Source organism: Scyliorhinus torazame, chromosome 12 (genome assembly GCF_047496885.1).
Source record: "Scyliorhinus torazame isolate Kashiwa2021f chromosome 12, sScyTor2.1, whole genome shotgun sequence".
Taxonomy (NCBI): domain Eukaryota; kingdom Metazoa; phylum Chordata; class Chondrichthyes; order Carcharhiniformes; family Scyliorhinidae; genus Scyliorhinus; species Scyliorhinus torazame.
This window is the reverse complement of record NC_092718.1, coordinates 167360877-167388257: the sequence shown is the minus strand read 5'-3', so window position 1 is coordinate 167388257 and position 27381 is coordinate 167360877. Positions and strand designations below refer to the sequence as shown.

The following is a 27381-nucleotide window of genomic DNA, read 5'->3' as shown; positions in this document are numbered from 1 at the left end:
GGCCTTGGAAAGGGTCCAGAGGAGGTTCACAAGAATGATCCCTGGAATGAAGAACGGTTGAGGACTCTGGGTCTGTACTCGTTGGAGTTTAGAAGGATGAGGGGGGATCTTATTGAAACTTACAGGCTACTGCGAAGCCTGGAGAGAGTGGACGTGGAGAGGATGTTTCCACTTGTAGGAAAAACTAGAACCAGAGGACACCATCTCAGACTAAAGGGACGATCCTTTAAAACTGAGATGAGGAGGAATTTCTTCAGCCAGAGGGTGGTGAATCTGTGGAACTCTTTACCGCAGAAGGCTCTGGGGGCCAAATCATTAAGTGTCTTTAAGACAGAGTTAGATAGGTTCTTGATTAATAAGAGGATCAAGGGTTATGGGGAGAAGGCAGGAGAATGGCGATGAGAATATATCAGCCATGAGGGGCTGGTTTAGCACAGTGGGCTAAACAGCTGACTTGTGGTGCAGAACAATGCCAGCAGCGCGGGTTCAATTTCCGTACCGGTCTCCCCGAACATGCCGGAATGTGGCGACTAGGGTCTTTGCACAGTAACTTCATTGAAGCCTACTTGTGACAATAAGCGATTATTATTATTATGATAAAATGGCGGAGCAGATTCAATGGGCGAGTGGCCTAATTCTGCTCCTATGTCTTATGGTGCAACTATTACGATCCCAGTTGATATTCTAACTGGACAGGAAAATCCCAGAATGGAACCCTGGCTCAAAAGACCATGGGCGGGATTCTCCGTTGCCCGAAAATCGGGAACAGCGATCGGACGGAGAATAGCTCCCGATGCCAAAATTGCAGTGGTTTGATGGTGGCTCCGCCCCCTCCAAATCGGCGTCATTGCGCCGCGCGCCGCACATAGTTGGAACCGTATTTGCATCTCATTATCGGGCTCACTCGTGATGCTCCGCCTCTGATGGGCCGAGTTCCCAACGGCACGGTCCACGTGTGGCCTCAACAGTCATGAATCTGGCGTGGTGGCTGTGGAGAGAGTGAGAGGGCGCACGGACAGTGCCCAGCACCACCACACTTCACCGACAGTCCTGCCGCAGGTCGGGGGGCTGTTGCCAGGGCTGGACAGAGTGGTGAGGGGTGGCCAGCAGGTGGACTGTTAGGCTGGGGTGGACGGGTACGCGGTCCAGCACAACTGACGCCACCTTTTTGGACGTGATCTGTGCGAGTGTACAATTGGCTGCAGCTCGTCAGTTCTGCGTGTCCCCATCACAGACCTATCAATTCTCTCACTATTTTTCGTGTGCTCTGTGGGTGTTCTATGTGGCGCCGGTGCTAGCCCCTCACCAGTAGCGGAATCGGTGCGAGTGTGGCGCCGATTTGTCCATCGTGGAACTCCACGGATCCTCCGTTGGCGTCAGCACTGAGGCTCCGGAACGGAGAATCCAGCCCTAAAACTTTTGCTTCTTGTTTTAAGAAAATGTGGAGGAACAGAGTCACAGGACTGCTGATTAGTTTTAACAACAAGAATTTTTTTAAATAAACATGAAAAGTTGGATTTTGAGATAATACACCTCTACTCCTCGATTAGCTTCACAAATATGCACACATTTTGGTGAACATGGATTACAAAGTATATCTTAAGCTACAATAGTCTCAGCTCCAGGGTCCCAGGTTCGATTCCCGGCTTGGGTCACTGTCTGTGCGGAGTCTGCACATTCTCCCCGTGTGTGCGTGGGTTTCCTCCGGGTGCTCCGGTTTCCTCCCACAGTCCAAAGATGTGCAGGTTTAGGTGGATTGGCCGTGCTAAATTGCCCTTAGTGTCCAAAATTGCCCTTAGTGTTGGGTGGGGTTACTGGGTTATGGGGATAGGGTGGAGGTGTGGACCTTGGGTCGGGTGCTCTTTCCAAGAGCCGCTGCAGACTCGATGGGCCGAATGGCCTCCTTCTGCACTGTAAATTCTATGTTCACCAGTAACACATAGTCTCTTTAAACACAGACTGGCTGTGGTCAAACTCTCCACTCTGAACCCAAGTGAATGTAGGTTTCTCCTCAAAAAGGATGATTGCCACTTGAGAATTTCCAAACTCCACACCCAAAAAAACAAGTTTCAAAATCCTCTTTCACAACAATGCTTTCCTTAAAACAGTTTGCATTCCGAACTCGAGTCCTGGTTTTCCAAATTACTCTTTCAACCAAAGCCTCCATTCCACTTTTAACAAATAATCTAGCATCGAGGTTTTGCAAACCCCAGTCGGAATTTCTTTGTCTTGACTTTTGTACAAACTAATCACAATTGCTTTAACTCTCAATGCCCAAACTCTTTTGAAATGGCATCATACTTTACCTCTGAAGTCTGCTTTTCCACTTTAACTCTGGTTACTGCAGCTGTCTCCTTCACTCACATTTCACTTTTCCCTTGAATTCTCCTGAACAATACCTTGGTCTCTGTTCTCTTAATCTTTTTAAGACATTCTTTCTGTCCTAACTGCCTGGTTATCTGGACTGTATCTGGTTCGTTGGGAAGTTTGCCTATTTGCAGCTCCCTTGTCCTGTCCAGCTTGTCTTCTCCTTGCAGAGTTGAGAGACGTTCACTTCCCGATGTCCTATCTTCAATTGCAAACAGATTCGACTAAAACTAAATTCAAAAAGCCTTTTGACCTTAAAAGGTTGCGAAAGAACGGTAATATGCTCCTGCCAGCGTAATTACTTTTCATGCCGTAACCCTCTCCAAGCACAAGAGAAGCACAATTTGAATTGAGCAAACCCCCACACATGCAAACACCTTTGTCCAGCATGAATCTAACTATAGTTTAATCCTTTCTTACACAGAAATATTAAATTAAACCCACTTAAACCATACCTTATTTCTAATATTTACCAATGCAAATATAAATCCCTTAAAACTACCTTTGTTTTCCTAACACAACATTAAGGTTTTAATATTTAATGAGGTTGATTATCTGAAGGAACTATTATAGAGATTTGGTCATGGAATGCTGACCCATGTTTTGGATTTGCTCCTATTAGTATGTTATTTTACCTGCCCAGATGCTCAAAGCCCAGTTAACTGTCTGCATAATGTTACCTTTAATTGTCCAGTGCTGTACCTTCACCATGGGAGAATCCAATGTCAGTTCCACCAGTGCACAAGGTTGCCACAAGGAAAGCTAATTTTCTTTGGAAGCCTACAAGATGCTCGACAGAAAATAGATTGAAGTCAAATGAAACACAGTTATAGACCAGAGTTTGGGAAGCAAATGGAGGATCTCCAACCAGCTATCACGTAACACCACTCTGATAGGTCTATGTATTATGTGCATCCATTCCACCTCGAGATCGAGTGAAGCACCCACATTGGTTTTAGGTCCATGGCAGCCATTTTGCCAAATCCCTTTGACCAGAAGTTCACTCGCTTAACAACATGGGAGTTTGTTTCGCTCATTTGGATGGCAAGAGAAATGAAGAGTAGTTTTAGCTTTGGTCGCTCTCTCTTGAAAACACAAGTTTGAAAGTCAGCTGCGGTTGAGTTCTTTTTCTTGGCCTAAATCTACACAAACGTTGCAAAGATGATTTAAACCGTCCTTTGAACTATAAACCTGAAGGAAGGCACCAACTGTGTCAATTGATTAATTAACTGCATGACAGACAGTGATACATAGAACATAGAAGATACAGTGCAGGAGGCCATTTGGCCCATCCAGTCTGCACCGACCCACTTAAGCCCTCACTTCCACCCTATCCCCATAACCCTATAACCCCTCCTAACCTTTTTTTGGACTCAAAGGGCAATTTTAGCATGTCCAATCCACCTAACCTGCACGTCTTTGGACTGTGGAAGGAAACCGGAGCACCCGGAGGAAACCCATGCACACACAGGGAGAACGTGCAGACTCCACACAGACAGTGACCCAGCGGGGAATCGAACCTGGGACCCTGGCGCTGTGAAGCCACAGTGCTGCCCATTATGGTTGAGTCCAGCTGTTGGTTATTCCAATTCACAACGGCTGTGAGAATACATGTGATTGAATGGAGAGAATCTGCTGCAACTTTCATTGAGATAAGTCAAGTTTGTTCAGCTTGTGCCGTGGAGAGAAAAAGAAACTTGCATTTATGTGGCAACTTTCACCACCACAGAATTCCCCAATTTGCTTTACTGCCAATGGAGAACGCTCAAAGTGTAATCACTGTTGTAATGCAGGAAATGGAACAGCGAATTTGCACGCAGGAAACTTTCACAAAAAGAAATGAGACAATATCCAGGCTATTTATTTTTGTGATGTTGTTTGAAGAATACCAGGGATAACTCCCCTTTTTCAACATTGTGCTGTGGAATCTTTTACATCTGCCTGAGACAGAAATCCAGGTCTCAACTTAACGCACATGAAAGTCAGCACCTCCAGCAGTGCAGCACTACCTCAGTGCTGCAGAGTAGTTTCAGCTTTTTGATTTTTCTTGCAAAAATCCTGGGGTGGCACTTGAACCCGCAACCTCTGACTGTGGCAAAAGTGTTCATACAAGAACAGAATCATTGTATAGATCAGTCCAGAAACTGAATTGGACTAGGCGTATGATGCACTATCAATTACGACGAGACGAGAGTAGAGTGTAATCGAGGCTTTATTACGCAGAGATGTGTAGCTTCCCGCAGCTGCTGCCGAAATGGCTGCAGCTCGGAGAGCCCACACATTTATACTCCGCCTACTGGGCGGAGCCAGCAGGCAGGGATCTACCCCATACCTGTAGTACAGGGGCCTTACCGTAATGCCCCTTGTATGCTGGATATACAATGCAACAGTGTTGGAGTTCAGCGGGGTGGTGGAAAACTATTTACATTCAGGTGTTTAACATTTTAAGGAAAAATTTACAAATTCAGACGATCGGGCGCCTTGATCCGTCGTTGCGAGCACCGCAGTTCTGGTGGCGATTTCGGTGTCGGTTCGGTCCTCGGTGACTCCGGGAGCGTGTCGATCTCATCTTCATCCCCGTGTGGGACCAAGGGGAGAATGGAACGTCCTGGAGCGGGGGCTGTGGTCGGGTGCGCTGGGGAGAGGGAAGGTGACGCGGGGGGGGGGGGGGGGGGGGGCAGTGTGGGGACCCAGCTAGTGCCAGGTCCCTGAGGGAGACTGTGTCTTGGCGGCCGTCGGGATACGCTACGTAGACGTACTGATGGTTCACGTGAAGTAGCTGTACCCTCTCAACCAAGGGGTCCACCTTGTGTAGCCGTACGTGCTTGTGGAGGAGGACAGGTCCTGGAGATGCGAGCCACGTTGGAGTCCAGAAGGCAGGATATCTTGTGCCCGTCGACCCTCATGGTCGCGAGGTTGTGCAGTCGGGACTGGTCGATCGTGATGGAGGCGAGACGCGGCTGGTCGGCGGCGGTTGCAAGCGATGAGCGGCCCGATGAGGTGGCCGACGAGCAGGGGTCCTGAGGCGGGGAAGATGGCGGCGCCCAGGGGCCGCACGTGTCCTGAGGCAGACAAGATGGCGGCGGCCACGGGCTGCACGTTTTGTGAGGCGAGCAAGATGGCGGCGCCCATGGTTCGCACGTGGGGGGTGCAGGGACAATAGCGGTGATTGAGCGGGCTTGGCACACTCAAATGTGTTTCTTCGAATGTTGTTTCTTCCCGCAGGCCTTGCAGAGCGCGCTCCGCGCCGGGCAGCGCTGCCGGGGGTGTTTTGTCTGTCCGCAGAAGTAGCACTTGGGTCCCCCGGGGTTGGTTGGCTGCCGCGCGGCGCAGGCCTGGGGTTGGCTGGGGGCTGTCGCTGATGGGGTCCACGATGGGGTGTTCGCTGGCGGGGTCCACGATGCCTAGGAGGGGTGGGCCGTGCGGTCGGGGGCATACTCCTGCACATTGCGTGTGGGGACTGTGAGCGAGATCTCTAGTTTCTTGGTCGCCGCGAGGTCGAGGGTAGCCCCTTCTAAGAGGCGCTGGCAGATGTAGGCCGACCCTATGCCCGTAATGAACGCATCTCTAACTAGCAGGTCAGAATGTTCAACGACTGAAACGGCCTGGCAATCGCAGTCTCTCACCAGGGCGTGCAGGGCACACCAGAAATATTCCACAGACTCACTGGGGAGTTGATGCCGCCTGGACAGGAGATGCCTGGCGTAGATTTTGTTGGCCTGCTGAGTGTAATTCTCCTTCAGTAGCGCCATGGCCTCAGCGTAGGTCGGCGCGTCCCGGATGAGGGGAAAGATATCGGAGCTCAGCCGCGTGTAAAGGATCTGGAGCTTCTGTGCCTCTGAGGGTGGTTCAGTCGCAGATCCGATGTAGGCTTCAAAGCAAGCTAGCCAGTGTGCGAAGGCCGACTTGGCGTTGTCTGCTTGAGGGTGCAGCTGCAGGCGATCGGGTTGATGCGGCGATCCATCGTTGTAAAATCTCTGCGTAATAAATGGATGCACTGTCAATTACGACGAGACGAGAGTAGAGGGTAATCGAGGCTTTATTACGCAGAGATGTGTAGCCTCCCGCAGCTGCTGCCGAAATGGCGGCAGCTCGGAGAGCCCATACATGTATTCTCCGCCTACTGGGCGGAGCCAGCAGGCAGGGATCTACCCCCGTACTTGTAGTACAGGGGCCTTACCGTAATACCCTCGTATGCAGTATATACAATACAACAGTGGTGACTACCACATCGTATAAATTCCCCGTCTGCAAGAGCAGGTCAGAGACTAGGAGTCCTGCGGAAAGTAACTCACCTCCTGACTCCCCAAAGCATATCCACCATCTACAAGGCATAAGTCAGGAGTGTAATTGGATACTCGCCACTTGCCTGGATGAGTGCAGCTCCAACAACACTCAATAAGTTTGACAACATCCAGGACAAAGCAACCCGCTTGATTGGCACCCCTTCCACAAACATTCACTCCCTCCACCACCGATGCACAGTAACAGCCATGTGTATCATCTATAAGATGCACTACAGGGACTCGACAAGGCTCCTTTGACAGCACCTTTTAAACCCACACCCACTACCATCTTCATGGACAAGAGAAGCAGATACATGGGGGACCCCACCACCTGAAGATTCTCCTTCAAGTCACTCACCACCCTGACTTGGAAATATATCGCCGTTCCTTCGCTGTTGCTGAGTCCAAATCCTGGGACTCTTGCCCTGATAGCACAGTGGATGTAACTACACCTCCTGGACTGCAGCGGTTCAAGAAGGCAGCTCACCATCCCCTTCAAGGCCAATTAAAGATGGGTAATAAATGCTGGCTTAGCCAACTACGCCCACATGAATAACAAAAAGAATGCCAGGATAGATTGGCATGGAGACATTTTCTTACCTACAAGCATTTCGTGTATGTTTTTTATATATATTAGATTGTTTTTATTCATTCACTAATTCATGTTTTGTTCAATAATGCATGGTTGTTTAATCCTCGGAAGAGATTTGATTTTGCAACAGCCCACAGCTCAGAAGGTACACAGCTTCTGAGAGCACAGGTTAATTCCATTAACTACAATACTTACGAGAAGGATTTCTATTCATAATTCTGGATTCATCGTCAAACATTTACCTACTTATCATTGCTAATAAAGATTCGCTCAGTCAGTGGGAGATGGGGATGGGAACCTAATCTAAGGGAACCTAATCTAACCTAAATATGGAAGCTGCAAACTCTGAAGCAAGAAGGTGAAACTGTCCTAAAAGATGACTTTCCTGCTGAACTGCAGGCTCTCTCTCACCCCTCCACTGACGTATTGAAGGGTTAGTTCCACAGCACTGCCAGCTTATTGGTCACCGGCTCCAGTTGGCACCACTGGTGTTCATGACTAAATGGATATGTCTGCAGGGGTAAGTGGGTAACAATCTGGATGGAATCGGTCTGGGCCCCGAGATCACCTGATCACCTCGATAATAAACCAGTGGTACAGCTTTGTATTACAATTCGAAGGGGAGGGGGAATCAGATCAATTTTTCCTTCTGTGGGAGGGTATGATATGAAGGAAACATCTGCAACCATCTTATCAATTACCTTTCCTCTGCCGTAAGGTCAGGAACAGGGCTACATTCTGACTATCCCAATGTTCAGCTCCATTCAGGCTTGGGCAGACGAGTAGCAAGTAACATCTCATAGAATCCCTACGCTGCAGGAGGCCATTCGGCCCATCGAATCGGCACCGACCCTTCGAAATACTACACCACATAGGTCTACTCCTTGCCCTCACACCATACCCTCATCTAACCTTTGGATTCTAAGGGGCAATTTAGTATGACCAATCCACCTAACCTGCAGATATGGACTGTGGGAGGAAACTGGAGCACCCGGAGTAAACACAGGGAGAAGGTGCAAAATCTATAGAGTCGCCCGAGGTTGGAATCGAACCCGGGTGCCCGGCGCTGAGAGGCAGCAGTGTTAGCCATTGTGCCACCGTGCTGCTGTGATTAACATCTGTTGAATTGGACTAGGCAAAGCAACATCATAGTTGACTGTCAGGTGTGTGATGGGATACTCCCCATTTGTCTGGGTGTGTGCAACTCCCAACCACACTCAAGAAGCTCAACACCATCCAGGACAAAGCAGCCCCCTTGATCAGCACCCCATCCGCCATCTTAAACATTCACTACCGATGTACAGTGGCAGCCGCATGTACCAGCTGCAAGATACGCTGCAGCAATTCACCAGGCCTCCTTCCGTAACACCTTCCAAACTTGTGACCGCAGCAGAGACATGGGAACACCACCTGCAACTTTCCATCCAAGTACCACACCATCCTGATTTGGAACTATTCCTTGACTGTTGCTGGCCCAAAATCCCAGAACTCCCTTTCTAACAGCACCTGGATTGCTGTAGTTCAAGGTGGCAACTCGCCATCACCTTCTCAAGGACAATTAGGAATGGGCAATGAACGCGACTCTCACATCTCATGATCGCTGCCACTATTGTCTTTCTAGATGGTAATGCTGTGGGAACCCCGAGAAGTCACACACCGTCCTAACCTGGAGATACGTCACCAATATCTCTCCACTCAGTCAATTACCTACCCACTCAATACCATTATGGGAGCACCAAATCCACAAAAATGGCAGCAGTTCAAGCAGGCGGATCATCACGTTCCCCAGGCAACTAGGGGTATGAAACAAATACAATCGTACCAACATCAGCCATATCCAGAGAATAATTAGTAAAGGAAGAAAATGTGCTTATATGGCGCTTTCCAAGACCTCAATGACCTGACTTTAGTGCCAATGAAGTACTTGTGAAGTCACTGAGGCAACAGCAAATTAATTCATCTTTATTATCGTCACAAGTAGGCTTACATTAACACTGCAATAAAGTTACTGTGAAAAATCCCCTAGTCGCCACACTCCGGCGCCTGCTCAGGTACACTGAGGGAGAATTCAGAATGCCCAAATTGCCTAACAAGTACGTCTTTCGCAGGTTGTGGGAGGAAACCTGAGCACCCGGAGGAAACCCACACAGACACGGGGAGAAGGTGCAGACTCCGCACAGGCAGTGACCCAAGCCGGGAATCGAAACCGGGTCCCTGGCGCTGTGAAGCAACAGTGCTACCCACTGTGCTACCGTTTCACCCCAAACCCAGGTCGGGGTTTTTAATACTAAGATCCCACAAAGTGATTAGATAATGATCAGAAAAATTATAGCAGAGGGATAAATATTCGCCAAGACAACAAGCCTTCCTTTTAAATAGTGTTATGGGTCAGGGTTTAGAGAATCAAAGTGTCTCATGAAGTTCACCTGACCCAGAACTTTTAATAGATTGTGGTGTGGGAAGCACACGGCTCACTCTACAATTGTGGTACAGCAGACATGGATCAGAGGTTTTTAAAACAAAACCATGTTTATTCTACGAACTCAAGTTAACCTTTTTAAAACAAACAGTGAATATCTTAGCAACCATTCATTCAAATTCACCCCCCAAAGAATACAACACTAAGGAACCTGTGTGCTGTTCTTTTAACATCCAAAAATGTAACAAACCTTCAAACAGGAGCACATTAGAGATTACATTCAAGACTGAAAACATTTATAATTCTTCTGAATTCACCAAATGATTAAGAGATAGTCCTTCATGGCAGAGATCAACAGCAGTGCAGCTCACAGACACACCCAAGCTTTCTCAAACTGAAACTAAAAGCAGAACCAGAGCTCAGCTCCACCCACACTCTGGCATCACTCCAGTAACATGAGCAGCTCCATTTCTTCAAGGTACACTTCCTAAACACCCATTTCTTAAAGGATACTCTCACGTGACAATAGTGCCATCAGATTGTTTTACATCAACGCAGCTCATTGTCCTACACAATGGCACACCAAGACATTGCAGCACTCCCTCAGTCTAGGCTGACACTCCCTCTGCCATGTTCTCAAATTTCTGAAGTGGAGTTTGAACCCACAACCTCCTGCACAGAGGTGAGTGTGGATGTGAGGAACAGACTGCAAACTAATGAAGCAGTCAATTATTGACCACAAACAGGGAGGTGGGGAGGGATATGATTTGGAATAAGATTGCAACAGGCCAAGACTAAATCAAATACACCATGGAACAAGACGGTCTTTGCTATGCTTGTGAAAAGTTGGGGAGAGAAAGAAGCAAACAGAACGCTCTGTGTGAAGGGCAATGGGCCAGTGCTCAAAAATGGGAATGTGAGGATAGATGAACTTTCTGGCGTCTTGGCAGATTAAAATGAATTGAATAGAATCCACGATTGGAAACAGTGTGGTAAATATGCAGGCAATTCCCCTCTTCCTAAAGGAACCACCAGAGCTCTGCATTCGGTGACCCACTCTGAACTGGTGATACCTGCCGCGATAGAGAAATGGAACAGTACCTAAGAATACAGCCACACAGCCAACTTCATACACAGAGTAACAGCTGAAGCTGCACCGGATCGGTGCTCACACTTGGAATGGTCACCGAGTAACAGGAGTAAAAGCCTGTTGGTGATTATTCTGGAGGAAGGTGACCCATCATTCACCAGCCAGTATTCCTGCATTTTGAAACGAAAGTTTTGATTTTAGAAATGTTTGCGGTGAACAGAAAATTGACAGAACCCAAAAAAGAACAATCTGGCTGCTTCTAAAGAAATTGTTCAGCTAATATATTTCATATCTTGAAGAACATTAGCATCAGGAAAAACAATCCATTCGAAATGCTTCTGTAGGAAGCAGTCCTTAGTTAAAATCTGTCATAAAAAAACATTGACCTTGAGTGAGCCCTACACCAACCAGACTGTACCCATATATGACAGCTCTGTACCACCAGACTGTCCCCTGATATAATGACAGCCCGGTACCCACTGTCAAAGTCAATATTTTTGCTTCTGTGGTCGAAAAATTCAACACACTCGTTAAGACAGAATAACAAGATTTATTGTCGAAAACAACTGCTTGCAGTAATGGCTGAAACTTGAAGTAAGAGGACAGTCAACAAAACTGCTCAGTCTTTCACAAGTTCCGTGCTTTACGCGGAGAATTAGCTCAATATTTATACATTAACTTTATCAAGATTATGTGACAACAGTATGGTCAGGAGTTTGATCGGAAATACAAACGGAAGCAAAGACCAGACCATATTTGGCCATATCACTCATACCATTATTTAGTCCTCGGAGGGAACATCGAAAGGTCAGAATAGACTTGTTTCTTCCTGAACTTATCTTTGTTTTAAATTCCTACGACCCTGGGTTATGACGAGTTAGTTTTATCAGGAGTTGCCGAGGTCCGGTGTTTTGGAATGGCTCGACCTTCGCTGATCTTTTCAGACTTCAAATTATGCAGAGTTGGCCTACGGCCATACTAGTCTGAAAATGGTTAGGGCAGCATTCTTTACCTGGGCCTGGGGAGCTGGAATGAGTAGTTTCAGTCTTTCTTACATTGTATCAAACCTTTTGACCAGTCTTCCCATTGACCAGTTTTCCCATCATGCCATTACTTAATTCATACCATACCACACCCACCAGACTGTACATTTCGTAACAGCCCTGTACCCACCAGTACTGTACACAGATATAATGACAGCCTTGTACCCACTTAACAGTACACTATAGTGACAGCTCTGTACACAGCAGTACTGTACACAGATATAGTTACAATCCTGCACCCAGCAGTACTGTCCCTGATATAATGACATCCTTTACACAGCAGTACAGTACATTGGTATAGTGACAGCCCCGTACACAGCAGTACTTTACACTGACATAGTGACAATCCTGTACCCACCAGACGGTACACTGATATAGTCACAGCCTGGTACCCACCAGTCCGTACACTGATATAGTGACAGCCTGGTACCCAACAGTGTCATACACTGATAATGACAGTCCTACACAGTAGTACTGTACATTGTGTAGTGATACCTCTGTACCCACCTAACAGTGCACTATAGTGACAGCCCTGTACAAGGCAGTACTGAAAACTGACAGCCCCGCACCAAGCGGTACACAGCTACACAGCCCCGCACCAAGCGATACACAGTTACACAGCAGTACTGTACACATATAGTGACAGCCCGGTACACGGCAGTGCTGTACACATATAGTGACAGCCCTGTACACAGCAGTGCTGTACACATAGTGACAGCCCTGTACACATAGTGACAGCCCTGTACACAGTACTGTACACATACTGACAGCCCTGTACAAAGCAGTACTGTACATAGTACTGTACACATATTGACAGCCCTGTACACATATTGACAGCACTGTACACCTACTGACAGCTCTGTACACAGCACTGTACACATACTGAAAGCCCTGTACACAGCAGTACTGTACATAGTACTGTACATATACTGACAGCCCTGTACACAACAGTACTGTACATATTTATAGTGACGGTCCTGTACACAGCAGAATTGTATGCTGATAGTGATAGCCCTGTACCCACCAGTACTGTACACTGACATAGTGACGGTCCGGTCCCCACCAGTCCATACACTGATATAGTGACAACCCTGTACACAGCAGTGCTGTACACCTATAGTGACAGCCTTATACACAAGCAGTGCTGTACATGTATAGTGACAACCCGGTACGCAGCAATACTGCACCTGGATATAGTGACAGCCCTGTACACAACAGTACTGTGCACAGATATAGTGACGGCCCTGTACACAGCAGTACTGTATACTAGCCCTGTACCCACCTCTACTGTACACTGACATAGTGACAGTCCTGTACCCACCAGTCCATACACTGATATAGTGACATCCCTGTACGCAACAGTACCATACCCCGATAGTGACAGCCCCATACAGCAGTACTGTACACAGATATAGTGACAGTCCTGTACCCACCAGTCCGTACACTGATATAGTGACATCCCTGTACGCAACAGTGCCATACCCTGATAGTGACATCCCTGTACGCAACAGTGCCATACACTGACAGTGACAGCCCTTCATAGCAGTACTGTACACAGATATAGCGACAGCCCTGTACACAGTACTGTACACTGACATAGTGACAGTCCGGTACCCACCAGTCCATACACTGATATAGTGGCAACCCTGTACCCAACAGTACCATACCCTGATAGTGACAGCCCCATACAGCAGTACTGTACACAGATTATAGTGACAGCCCTGTGCACAAATATAATGACTGTCCTATACACAACAGTACTGTACACAGATATAATGACGGCCCTGTACACACCAGTACTGTACACAGATATAGTGATGGTCCTGTACTCAGCAGTACTGTACACATATAGTGACAGCCCTGTACACAACAGCACTGTACACAGATATAATGATGGCCCTGTACACAACAGCGCTGTACACAGATTATAATGATGGCCCTGTACTCAGCAGTACTGTACACATAGTGACAGCCCTGTACTCAGCAGCACTGTACACAGATATAATGACGGCCCTGTACACAACAGCACTGTACACAGATATAATGACGGCCCTGTACACAACAGCACTGTACACAGATATAATGATGGCCCTGTACTCAGCAGTACTGTACACATATAGTGACAGCCCTGTACTCAGCAGCACTGTACACAGATATAATGATGGCCCTATACACACCAGTACTGTACACAGATATAGTGATGGTCCTGTACTCAGCAGTACTGGACACATATAGTGACAGCCCTGTACACAGCAGTACTGTACACAGATATAGTGATGGCCCTGTACACAGCAGTACTGTACACAAATAGTGACTGCCCTGCACACAGCAATATTGTATGCTAATAATGATAGCCTTGTACCCACCTAACAGTACACTATAGTGACAGCCGTGTACACAGCAGTACTGTACACTGATTGTGACAGCCCTGTACACAGCAGTACTGTACAGATATAGTTACAGTCCTGCACCCACCAGTACCGAACACAGATAGTACCACACACTGATAGTGACAGCCTTGTACCCACCTAACTGTACACTATAATCACAGCCCTGTACACAGTACTATAAACTGATAGTTAGTATGGCATCCACCAGTACTGTACACTGATATAGTGACAGCCCTGTACCCAACAGTATAGTACACAATAGGGACAGCCCTGTACCCACCAGTACTGTACACAATAGTGACAGCTCTGTACCCACCAGCACTGTACACTATAGTGACATTCCTGTATCCACCAGTACTGTACATTCGATATTGGAAGGTTTTGGGGAATTCTAGCAAAACTGTAGGAGTAAAGGACAATAAGAAAGATAGTTAGATATGGAGTTAGACATACTCACACGCAGCCAGCGTCATTTAACGTCATACTAACATCTGTACCCACCAGTAATGTACCCAGATAGAGACAGCCCTGTTTCCACCAGTACTGTACCGTGATATAGTGAGAGCCACATACCCTGATATAGTGACAGCCCTGTACCCACCAGTTATATATTGACAGATGGATATCTACATGTTTTACATCTCAATTGCTAGGATATGCATTTGAATCTTCATATTGACAAGGGGAGTTTCTCTGAAGAACCTAGCGGAACAAGATTAAGCACAGCAGACATCTTTACTGGAGAATTTTCAACATCAGTATCACTCATGTAGACACAATAAATAACTAATATTCAAGTTTGATCTCTTTCCCATTCATGATCATAGAGCTGTGTACAATTACACTCAACACACAAATCAGGCAGTCATTAACTGGCATCACAGCTAACATTTCAAATTACCCCAGAAATCCTGGGATGGCATTAAGGGCAGCTCTGGCACTATCAGCCTGAGTAAGAAAGGCGGAGACTCAGAAGCTACATCCCTTCCTGCCCCAATTGCTGTCCAGTAATCGTGTTGCAAAATACAAGCAGGTGTCAGGAAAGGATAGGCTGTGAGGCCTTCATTGTCAAATTGCCCATTAACATCCAAAATCATTCGAGGAATTACTGGTCAAAAGGCCAAAGAGCGTCGAGTTCACCACCGATCAATTCTGATCAATTTATGCTGCAACAGAGCCAGGCCGGGAGGAAAATCCCAGTGATGGGGAGCTTTAGGAATCAGATTCAGAGCCTCCCGCTCCTCTCAAGCACTCCACACATCGTATCTCAGATTACTCACGTCCTGTAACCCAGAGGTTGGCAAATCACTGTAAAACTTCAACACTCAGCATCTGGAAAACCGACAATAAAACGGTTCCCTAGCAGAGGCAGGTTAATAACACCTTCATGCCTCCCTGAAGAAGCAGCACAGTCTGCCCGAAGCTTGACTCACAGTCGGAAAGGAAGCAACTCACCTTAGTCCTTCACTGCTGCCGGTTCCCAGGCAGCAAACATCTTGCTACACATTTCCTTCTCCTTCAGGTTCCACTCTCGATAGCAGCTAGTGGGAGGGAAACCAAAGAGAGTGATTTATCAGCTGGAAATTACACACTTCTGGGCACCATTTATGGAACATTCCCCCTCAAGTTAGGCTTCAGTCTCACCAAAACAATAACGTGCCCATTCCCATATTCCCCAAATCCTGGGCTCATATTCCCTTCCCCGCAAGCAGAGCCCATTCCCACAATTGCGGGCCCATTCCCACAACCGCGTTCCTATTTCCACAATCACAGCTCGATTCCAATTCCCACATCACTGGCCTCTGCCCATTCCCACAACGGGGAGCCCATTTCCATTATCTAGGCCCCATTCCCATCATCACCGGCCCATTTCAATAACTGCAGGCCCATTCCGATTATCAGTGGCCGATTCCTACAATCGCCAGCACATTCGCACAATCGCCGGCCCATTCCCATTATCGCCAGCCCATTCTCACAATCGCATGTCTATTCCCACAATAACAGGTCCTTTCCCATACTTGCAGGCCTATCCCATTCCCACAATTGCTGGCCCATTCCCATAATCACCGGCTCATTCCCATTATTGCAAGCCCATTCCCATAATCGTCGGCCTGCTTCCATTATCGCCGGGCCGTTTCCATTCCCACTATCGTGGGCCCATTCCCATAATCGCCGGCCAATTCCCATTATTGCAGACCCATTCCCACATTATTGTTAAGAAACCAATGTTACCATGACGTTGCCTGATGATGTGAACAGGGTGGCTAGCCTTGTAGTTTCCGAGTCTCCACACTCTCCAGTTGTAGCACTGAAGAACCCAGAACAGATTGCGACGATCACAGTACGATACCCATGCCCAAACCAAACCACAATTGTCCTGGCACTCTTATGGAGTCCCCGATAATTTGAGTTTCTCAAACAAGTCTTTAAACAGGAGCGTGAACAGAGTTACTACGCACAGCATGCACCTTCCACCCTTTATATTATCACCCATTATGCCAAAGCCCACCAACACCATCCAGTGTCAGAATTGGAGTACTGCAAGAATAAATTACACATCACTCCATCGATACTCTAATTTAATATCACCATCACTGAGCTATGCCCAGTGCTTTAATATTAGCATTCTGCAAGGTCTCACCAGGTACTGGTTCCTCCAGCACTTCAACTTTTAAAACATAGAAGCAACTTCCATTGAATGGAATCAAAAAGTTTCTGATGCTCCGGGCCCCTGGCATTCACATTTTTATATAGAAAATCGATATGTGTCCTGTTAAATGTTGAACTATCTGTGAGTTAACCCCGAGATACTGCACTGGAGACACTGGCTGTTCCCCAGTCCCAGCATGTCTGAACCCAATCGGGAAACCAGAGGCTTACTGGGAGACCATCTTATTGCCATGGCAATGCTCTTATTACAACAATGGAATTAATCAGTAAAAAAAAATAAAAATGTGCATTGTTTTCTGAGAGTATAAAGAATGATCACTGATTATTGAGGCCATTTTCCAGTTGTGTCTTCCTGACGTGACGGTAAACTATGTGCAGAAAAGTTTTCCAACACACAATCCTGGACAGTGAGACTCTCTCACCCAGAGCATTCAGAAAATAGCCTCACCACATCCCTTTATTTAAAACCTGCAAATTACTTTTCCCACAACACAAGTCAACAGGTGCATTACCACTCGCAGATTTCACATTGGCACAGTGGTTAGCACTGCTGCCTCACTGTGCCAGGGACCTGGTTTCAATTCCGGCCTTGGGTGACTGTCTGTGTGGAGTTTACACATTCTCCCCGTGTCTGCGTGGGTTTCCTCCGGGTGCTCTGGTTTCCTCCCACAGTCCAAACATGTGCAGGTTAGGTGGATTGGTCGTGGTAAAGTGCTCCTTACGTGTCCAACGGTTAGGTGGGGTTACGGGAATAGGGTGGGGGGGCGTGCGGCTAGGTAGGGTGCTCTTTCAGAGGGTCAGTGCAGACCCGATGAGCCGAACGGCCTCCTTCTGCACTGTTGGGATTCTACGATTCTGAGTGTTCAGTCTCTGCTCACCTGTCCAGCTTCACTAGAGCATTGTTCACGTCAGGGTTGAATGGCTCCAGTTTCTGTGCCCTCAGCAGAAAATTCTTGGATCTGTCGTACTCCAGCATCAGCATACAGGCCTGGCAGAGGACAGGAACACAATGAAAGCTTTGGAAACCATAAAAAGGGCGAGGCGCACTCTCCCACACTCAGACCAGACACTACTTCAGCAATTTGCTCCCAGTGCAAGGAGTAGCCCATTTGGGAATTGAAAAATTCACAAAACTATCTCACTTTGAAATGAAATGAAATGAAAATGAAAATGAAAATAATAATCACTTATTGTCACGAGTAGGCTTCAATGAAGTTCCTGTGAAAAGCCCCTAGTCGCAACATTCCGGCGCCTGTTCGGGGAGGCTGGTATGGGAATTGAACCGTGCTGCTGGCCTGCCTTGGTCTGCTTTCAAAGCCAGCGATTTAGCCCTGTGCTAAACAGCCCCTTGATTTGGAAGAGATTGCTACGATGCATTTCAAAATTCTTCCTGTTCTCCTGTAGGTGATAACTGGTGCTGAGCTTAATACCACATGTACCTCACTCGAGCATCCATCTACACGAGCGCCTCATTAGCAAAGACTGGTGGTGTCACAGCTCAACCGTATCCAGACAGGACAAGTGATTTTGGGCCTGTGGTTCCCAACACTCTCTTCACTGGGATTTTTCTCATCTCGTATCTGGGATCTATTCTAGGCTATGGAGCTTGGTTGTTCTAATCATATCATAGAATTTACAGTATAGGAGGCCATTCGGCCCATTGAATCTGCACCAGCCCTTGGGGAGAGCACCCTACTTAAGCCCACACCTCCACCCTAAGCCCGTAGCCCCACCAATCCTCAATAATAATAATAATCACTTTTTGCACAAGTAGGCTTCAATGAAGTTACTGTGAAAAGCCCCTAGTCGCCACATTCCGGCACCTGTTCGGGGAGGCTGGTACGGGAATTGAACCCACGCTGCTGGCATTGTTCTGCATTACAAGCCAGCTGTTTAGCCCACTGTGCTAAACCAGTCTCTGGATGCAACCTTTTGGATACTAAAGGGGCAATTGAGCATGCCCAGTCCACCTAACCTGCACATCATTGGACTGTGGGAGGAAACCGGAGCACCCGGAGGGAACCCGTGCAGACACGGGGAGAAAGTGCAAACTCCAGACACCGGAGCACCCGGAGGGAACCCGTGCAGACACGGGGAGAAAGTGCAAACTCCACACAGTCACACGAGGCCGGAATTGAATCCGGGACCCTGGAGCTGTGAGGCAGCAGTGCTAACCACTGTTCCACCATCAATTGACAACTTCATTATTTCATCATGCAACTACCAAAATTCCTATGTAAACTCTGCAACAGGAATCACTAGATTAGCAGAAGGAAATGTGAAAGTGTACAAACTCAGCAATAGCATGATGGGAAAAATAGCCAACTTATGTAACCAAGTGTAAGACAGCTGTATCAGCTAGTGCCAAGACCAGACCCTGACAAACTAGCCAAAGCTAAGAATCCACATAATTGTATCATACAAGGCCAGAAGAGGGAAGATAGTGCCTGACCTTGTTAAAACCTGATAACAAAGCCACGATCTAGGAATGTCCTAATAACACAACTTCCTCATGACCTAGGTCCATTTGCGTCAAGGCATCATGAGGGCAGAGGTGAAAAACAAAATAGGGCCACGTCTTATTTCCTCTAAAAACTACTGCAAATAAGCCGAGTCAGGGTCTTTTCCATGACAACATGTTTGATCAGAAGTTATGACTGTATTGACATTTTTGAACAAGGTCTGTTTTTGTAAAATGATACAGCTTGTGTATAAATATTGAACGTTTTCTCCATGTCTTTGCGAGCTTGAGAAAGAATGAGCAGGTTTACCTTAACAGCTCTCTCTCTCTCTCTAACCTGTAGCCAGCTGCATGCAGACTTTGGTCAATAAAGACAAAGTTATTTATTTCGAAACAGAGTTGTAAAGTTGTTTTTTCTCACAGTCTTGAAGTAGGAAAGATTTTAAAAGACAACAGAAATTTGGCGAATGCTTCCCTAGCAAGTTGTTAAATGCCAGCCAATGCAGCACAGCCTGAGAATTGAAGCTATGCAACGTACCCCTGGTCCATAATACACCAAAGACTGCATTCATTAACTGATCAGTGGGGAGCTGGGGCTCAAATAGGGCTCATAAAGGTCACTCCCTGTAGTTTTGCAAAGGATTTTCAAAGCGGCTCAGGTTGTGGATAACCAAAAATTCCTTGAAGCGTGTATGTACTAGCTGCCCTTTCTGCATTCCAGGGACAACCAACCCATCCAACATGCCACTCTCTGGAATGGCCATGAGGCCCTGCTGAATGCATACAATTCCCATGCCCTATCTTAAGCGGAACACTGAGGCATTGATGTGGGGTCAGAATACTCGATGCTGATCTGGGTGCCAGGAATAACCTTCAGACGAGTGGGGCACTTCTAACATACTCAGCTTTTTATGCCACAAGCTTCCCTCAGCTTGTTCCGCAGCTTGAAGATCCCTCGCCAGTAAAATGCCGTCGGAGGAAGGGGGTGAGCGAAGGTTCGCCGTCGAGCGGAAGGGTCAGCCCGGCTGCAGGAAAGATGGCGGAGGCTGGGTATGGCCGCGCCCTTCACAATGGAGATGACCGAGGTGATGGCGCTGGAGTTTGTAAAGCAGTTTGCCAAGCATATGGAGGTGATGCGGAAAGAGACGATGGCAGCGATGAAGGAGCTGGGGGAGGTGGCGATAGTCCTGGTGAAGGCGGCGGTGTTGAAGACTCCGGCCAAGGTACCCACGCGAGCAAAGAGAGACGTCAAAGGGGATGGAGGAAGCTCTATCGCAACACAGCGATGAGCTCAACTTGATGGGTGAGGAGCTGTGGAGGGTGGTGGAGGCCAACAAAAGACTGAGAGCTAAGGTGGAGGGCCTGGAGAACAGGTCTAGGTGGCAGAATTTAAGAATTGTGGGCTTGCCCGAGGGGGTGGAGGGCCCGAGGCCAACTGAGCACTTTGCGAGGATGTTGGCGGAGCTGCTGGGAGAGGGGGGAAGGAACCTCCCCGGTATGAACTGGATCAGTCATTCAGGCCCAAGCCAAAGACAATTGAGCCGCCAAGGGTGGCCAGAATTTATTTTCACAAATTACATGTCAAGGAGAAAGTCCTGAGTTGGGCAAAACAAAGGCGCGAGGGGCAGTGGGCAGGAGTTGGTATTCGTAAATACCAGGAATTAACCGTGGAGCTGGCAAGGAGGCGGGCGGCCTTCGGTTGGGTGAAAACGGCACTCTACAGCAACGGTGTGAGATTTGGCGTGATTTGCCCGGCAAAGTCGAAGGACTTCTACTTTGAGACAGTGGAGGCAGCGGAGGCGTTCGTGAAGGCTGAAGGACTGGGGTTAAAATGAGAGACGGGACTAGGATCTGGATTTGGACTGAGGGAAGGGGGCTGAAATGTTGTATATAGTTTCATTTTTTGTCTCTTGTTTAAGGATGTTGATTTGTTTTGTATGAGGGATGGGAATGGTTGGGAGGGTTTTTTTTGGTTGGTAGGTGGGGAAGGGTAGTTTACCCTGTGGTATGGGTTACAGCGGGTAGGTAAGTGAACTTTGGGGCTACTGCAGTTTTATGGGGCACGGTCTTTTGCACTGCTTTTGTTTGTTTGTCTTTTGTATTCAGGGACTGGTCATGGTCCTCCACACTAGCAAGCGAAGATTGTAAGAAGTCTCACAGCACCAGGTTAAAGTCCAACAGATTTTTTTCGAATCACTAGCTTTCGGAGCACTGCTCCTTCCTCAGGTGCTCCGAAAGCTAGTGATTCGAAACAAACCTGTTGGACTTTAACCTGGTGTTGTAAGGCTTCTTACTGTGCTCATCCCAGTCCAACGCCAGCACCGCCACATCAAAGCGAAGATTGGTTAGTGAACGGGAGTGTGGTGGTGGTGGGGGGGGGGGTCATCAGAACCTGGTCGAACAGGTTTCGATGGGCCTGGGAGGTACGAAAGATGGGGGGGGGGGGGGGTGGGATCGATACTGGGAGAGGTGTTTTCAAGAGGAATTGGATGGAGGATTCTGGGAGGGGGGGTTCGATGGCAAAAAAGGAACAAGGCAGGTCAGGCCCAGTGGGCAAGGCCCGGTGTTATGATGATGGCGGATATGAGGGGAAGGGGTTGAGACACCCCTGGTCAGAATAGTAACGTGGAACATGAGAGGATTGGGGGGACTGGTGAAGAAGTCGAGGGTGTTTGCTCATTTAAAGAGCCTGAATAATAATAATTAATAATAATCTTTATTGTCACAAGTAGGCTTACAGTAACATTGCACTGAAGTTACTGTGAAAATCCTCTAGTCACCACATTCCGGCGCCTGGTCGGATTCACAGAGGGAGAATTCAGAATGTCCAATTCATCTAACAGCACGTCTTTCAAGGGCGTAAGATCAGGTGAGGCTCAGGAAGGGCTGGGCGAGTCAGATGTTCCATTCTGGATTTGACAGTAGGATCTGGGGTGTGTGGTAGTCTGTGTAGAGGTATTACACCTCTGGTAATGCTGGAACACCATTGGTAGATATTGTATGTTTCCTATTGGTCAAGCTGTATGGTAGCTCCGCCTTGCAAGGTGGGGTATAAGAGCCCGTGCCGCCCCAGCAGCCTTCTTTCTGCACCCGAGCTGCTGGGGGAAACATCTAGCTTATTAAAGCCTTCAGTTCGACTACAACCTCCCTTTAGTGGTCATTGATCGTGCATCAGGGGGTAAGAGGTATAGTTGGGTGAGGTTTCAGATGGAGAAGATGGTAACGGTCCAGGGGGGTAGGTACGTGACTATGACGGGGGCGTTGGAGGGAGGTTGGTGGCGCTGGTGAGAGTATACAGCTCCAACTGGGATGATGTAGGGTTTGCGAAAAGGGTGCTGGGTGCCAGCCCCGACACTCATGAGTTAATTGTAGGGGGGGGAACTGGAATATGGTGCAAGTGCAGGGGATGGACAGGTCGCAGCTGCGCTCTGGCCTAGTCGGGGGTGCGGGGTGGGGGGGGGGGGGGTGCGAAGGTGCTGACTGGGCTCATGAGAGAGATAGGAGGAGTGGGCCAATGGAGGTTCCTGCATCCAAGGGAGCGGGAGTATTCGTTCTTCTCACCGGTATAAAAAGTGTATTCGAGAATAGACTTTTTCGCGGTGGGGAAGTCGTTATTGGCTGGAGTCAAGAAGTCGGAGTATTCAGCGATAGTGATTTCCGACCATGGGGTGCAATTGGGTGGATGTGGTCTTGGAGAAGGGGGTGGCCCAGAGGCAGGGGTGGAGAATGGATGTGGGGTTGTTGGTGGACTGAAGTTATTGTGATACGATTGGGAGGGTGATTGAGGAATATGTGGGATTCAATTGTACAGAGGGCGTTTCGGAGGCGGTGGTTTGGGAGGCTCTGAAGGCAGTAGTGAGGGGGGAGGTGATCACCTTTAAGGTTAAGGTGGACACGGAGGAGAGGGTGGAGTGCCAAAAGTTGATAAAGGAGCTGTTGAAGGTGGACAGGAGGTATGCGGGGCATCCTGACCAGGAAGGAGCTCCAGGCAAGGTTTGATCGGCTGGTCCACAGGGAAGGCAGTGCACCAATTGAGATGGGTGAGGGGAAAAGTCTACGAATATGGAGAAGGGGTGTATGTTGGTCGGCCAGCTCCAGAGGGAGTTGGCGGTGAGAGATAATCCAGGTTCAGGTTAGGATGGGGAAGTTAGTAGTGGCCCCGGAGCAGATTAATAAAGTTCTTGAGGAGTTTTATAGGTCGGAACCGCCAGGAGAGGAGTGAGAGATGAGGGAGTTCCTGGACGGGTTGGAGTATCCGAGGTTGGGGGAGGATAGGGCAGGGTTGGAGGGGCCAGTGGGGGAGCAGCAGGTGAAAGAGGCAATCGGGAGGATGCAGTCAGGGAAGGCGGCAGGGCCGGATGCGTTCCCAGTGGAATATTATAAGAAGTTAAGGATAAGTTGACACCGCTGATGGTCGGAATGTTTGAGGAGGCGATAGGTAGGTGGGTTTGCCACAGACATTGGATGGGGCTTCGATTTCCCTGCTGTTAAAAAAGGAAAAGGACCCGGTGGTGTGTGGGTCGCACTGGCTCATATCTCTATTCAATGTGGATGCCACGATACTGGCAATGGTGCTGGCGGCAAGGTTGGAGGGGTCATCCCAAAGGTGATAAGAGAAGATCACACAGGGTTCATGAAGGGAAGGTAGCTGTTCTCGAATGTTAGAAGGTAGCTAAATGTGATCATGTCACCGTTGGATGGGTAGAAGACAAAGGTGGTGGTGGCACTGGATGCGGAGAAGGCGTTTGATTGGGTCGAATGTGGTTAGTTGATGGCGGTCTTGGAAAGATTTGGGATCGGGCCAAGGTATACGACATGGGTATACTGCTTTATACGGAGCCGATGGAGAGTGTTCACACAAATAATATGGATTTGGGGTATTTTGCTCTCTCCAATGTCCTCTCTGCTGTTTACATTGGCTATAGAGCCACTGGCCATCTTCTAAGGAGCTCGGGGTTGTCATAGCTTATCATAGAATTTACAGTGCAGGAGGAGGCCATTCGGCCCATCGAGTCTGCACCGGCTCTTAGAAAGAGCACCCTACCCAAGGTCAACACCTCCACCCTATCCCTTTAACCCAGCAACCCCACCCAACACTAAGGGCAATTTTGGATACTAAGGGCAATTTATCATGGCCAATCCACCTGTGGAGGGGGAAGTGAGAGGGGGATGGGATATAGGGTACCTTGTACGTGGACGATTTACTGCTGTATATTTCAGAGCCGAGTACGTTGGTGGGGAGTATAATGGGGCAGCTCCAAAGATTGGGGTCGTTCTCCAGGTATACATTAATCCTAGGTAAGAGTGAATATTTTGTGGTGTCTCAAACGGGGGTGGAGGGGCTGCCATTTTGTAGGGCGGCAACTCACTTCAGGTACTGGAGGGTGCAGGTGGCGTGAGATGGGAGGGGGCGGTGCTCCGAAGATACAATTTTACTAGTTTGGTGAGGACGTTGAAGGCTGATTTTGCAAGGTGAGACACCTCCCTCTGTCATTGGCGGGCCGGGTACAGGCAGTTAAAATGAATGTGCTGCCACAATTCTTGTGCCTATTTCAGTGCCTGGCTGTCTTTCTCCAAAAATCGATTTTCAAGGAGGTGGACAAGTTGGTCATCTCCTTTATTTTTTTTTGGGGGGGTATAAAAGAGGTGGCCAGGGTTAGGAGGGTGGTCCTGCAGAGAGGGCGACAGGCAGGGGGCTGGGCCTCCCAAACTTATAATATTATTACTGGGCAGCAAACGCTGAGAAGGTGCGGGGCTGGGTCATTGGGGGGGGGGGGGGGGGGGTCACAGTGGGTTAAGATGGAGGAGGGCTCGTGGAGGAGGTCGGGGTTCAGGGCATTGGCAACGGTGCAGCTCCCAATGGGCCCGGGCAAGTATTCGGTGAGCCCGGTGGTGGTGGCAACTTTAAAGATCTGGAGGCAGTTTAGACAGCACTTATAGACAGCTGGGGGTCGGCGGGAGATGCCTATTAGGGAGAATCATAGGTTCGAGCTGGGGAGGCTGGATGTGAGGTTTCAGAGATGGGACAGAGGGGGATTAGGGCAGTGAAGGATCTGTTCCTGGGGGAACGATTTGCGAGGTTGGAGGAGCCGGGCGAGAGGTACCGCCTGAGTTGCAGGTAGGTGCGGGGGCAGACGTTTTAGCCTTCTCCTCACTGATTGCTCATGGCGGGTCCTGTTGGGGTGGAGGTCAGCTTCTCCACCCTGTGCCTCAGTGTGGCGGGGGACCTGCTGGAGTTTTTGACCCTGGAGAAGGTGAAGTTTGAGTTAAGGGGGAAGAAGGAGTGGTTCTACAATTCTTGGGATTTGTTTATCATGCACTTTCGGGAGTTGGTTGCCGTTGAACATGAATGCGGGGAGGGAGGGTTTGCTTTACACTTGCAGGTCGATGTTTTAGGTTGCATATTGGTGGGGTTGTTTTGTTGTTGTTTCTCTGGTCGTATGGTGAAAATGCCAAAAATATGGAGAATAAAAAGATTTTTTTTAAAACACTGACCTGGCCACACCTGAACAGCGCTTTGGGGTTCTTACTTTCGATCTGCAGAGCTCTCTCCCCATAAACCAGAGCCCGGCCTGGTGCATTCAGCTTCAAACTGACCAGTGACAGGTTCAGGTACAGCAGCAATTTGGAAGATTGAACTTGCTGCTTTTGCACCTCATCAGCTTCATGGCGATGAGCAAACACCGAAAGAGCCTATTAAAGAGAAATATTCAGCATATGGACAATGTGGAGCAAGTCTGGCACTTCTGATGACCATATTAATTGCAGCAAACTTCATCTGCAGTTGCCTACAGTTATACACAGGGCAGGCCCTGAACATGGAGGTAGCAGCTTTACAGAGCAACATTCAAGGACTTTTGAGAACAGGACAGGTTTGGGGTTATTTACAGGGCTACAACCCAGGTGCAGGGGGTAATTTACACTGCCCCCAACCCAGGAGCAGGGGTAATTTACACTGCCCCCAACCCAGGGCAAACTACAGCACAGTGGAGACCACACAATTGATCCTGTAAATATACGTACATACACACACACACGGGAGTAGACCCCTCCCCAGTAAATGCTGATACCCACACAGAGGGAATCCTCATTCTCTGTAAATACTGATGCAAAGCAGCAAATTTCCTCCCCCCACCATGTAAACACTGACAGAAGGGACCCCACTCCCCCTCTAAAAGGTCACCACATCCTGAGAGGTGTCCCCTCTAAATATTTAATTCCTTATGGTCACATACCCAATGGTGAGCAACACTATATCGACAGACTCTTTTCACTTTCTCTGGAATCTTTGGGCTATATCCTAGTGGACCTGTGGTCACAGTAAGCAGCCGCTCTCCTTCATTCAAACCTGCCCATTTGTTACCTTCTTGTATTGGTCCTTTGCATCCTCATACCGTTGCTTTTGAAAGAAATAGTTTCCAAACTCCCGCTCTGTACTGGCCACTTTCAGTAGCTTCGCCAAGGGATAAATAATCTGCTCCTCCTAAAACCGAGGAAACAAAACATCAAAGCGCCAGTAGTTATCAGGCCCTTGTCATCAGGCCCTAACACATGAGGCCCACTCACCAACATACTGTGAAACAACTAGCTTTCAAATAGAGTAGGATTTCAGCCTGATGTGTGTTCACACCGAACCCCTGAATCCCAAAGGATGGAGCAAAGGCATCAGATTCCCAACAATGTTTTCAGGCTATTTCTGTAGCTGTCAAGAAGGTATTAATTACGGCACCCGTGTCTGTCTGAGTGCTCCTCAGGGACGGACACTCATTTACAGGGTCTCCCCTCAGTGAAGTCGTTGTGCGCACACTGATACGGTCAGTCAGCTGGCAGAGCTGTAACGCAATACGATAGAGCAAGATGGGTTTCGAACTGGGGGGGGGGAAGGTTTGCTGGCTCTGGCCGAGGCTAGCTGGATGCCAATGATAGGTGTGGTGATCTTTGTGAGGGGTTACCAGGAAGGAAGGCGTAGTGATCACAGACACACAAAGCTCTTTTGAAGAACTAAACTTATATTATTAACACTACTAAATTTGAGTTCAACACTTATTCTAAATAGCAAACAT

At 48.2% G+C, this 27381-nt stretch overlaps 1 protein-coding gene across 3 annotated transcripts in view; it reads right to left on the bottom strand.

Annotated features, from left to right (window-relative positions):
- fkbp6 (FKBP prolyl isomerase 6) overlaps nucleotides 1-27381 on the bottom strand; it is a 134172-nt gene that overhangs the window by 53346 nt on the left and 53445 nt on the right. For 2 of the 3 annotated variants that reach the window (XM_072469326.1, XM_072469325.1), the window contains exons 6-9: nucleotides 26682-26801; nucleotides 25814-26011; nucleotides 17736-17845; nucleotides 15643-15728 (exon numbers count right to left, since the gene is read on the bottom strand). In XM_072469326.1, coding sequence (XP_072325427.1) covers nucleotides 15644-15728; nucleotides 17736-17845; nucleotides 25814-26011; nucleotides 26682-26801 — 513 coding nt within the window. In that variant the 3' untranslated portion in view covers nucleotide 15643. The remainder of the gene's footprint in view (nucleotides 1-15642; nucleotides 15729-17735; nucleotides 17846-25813; nucleotides 26012-26681; nucleotides 26802-27381) is intronic. The other variant, XM_072469327.1, reaches the window with a different exon arrangement.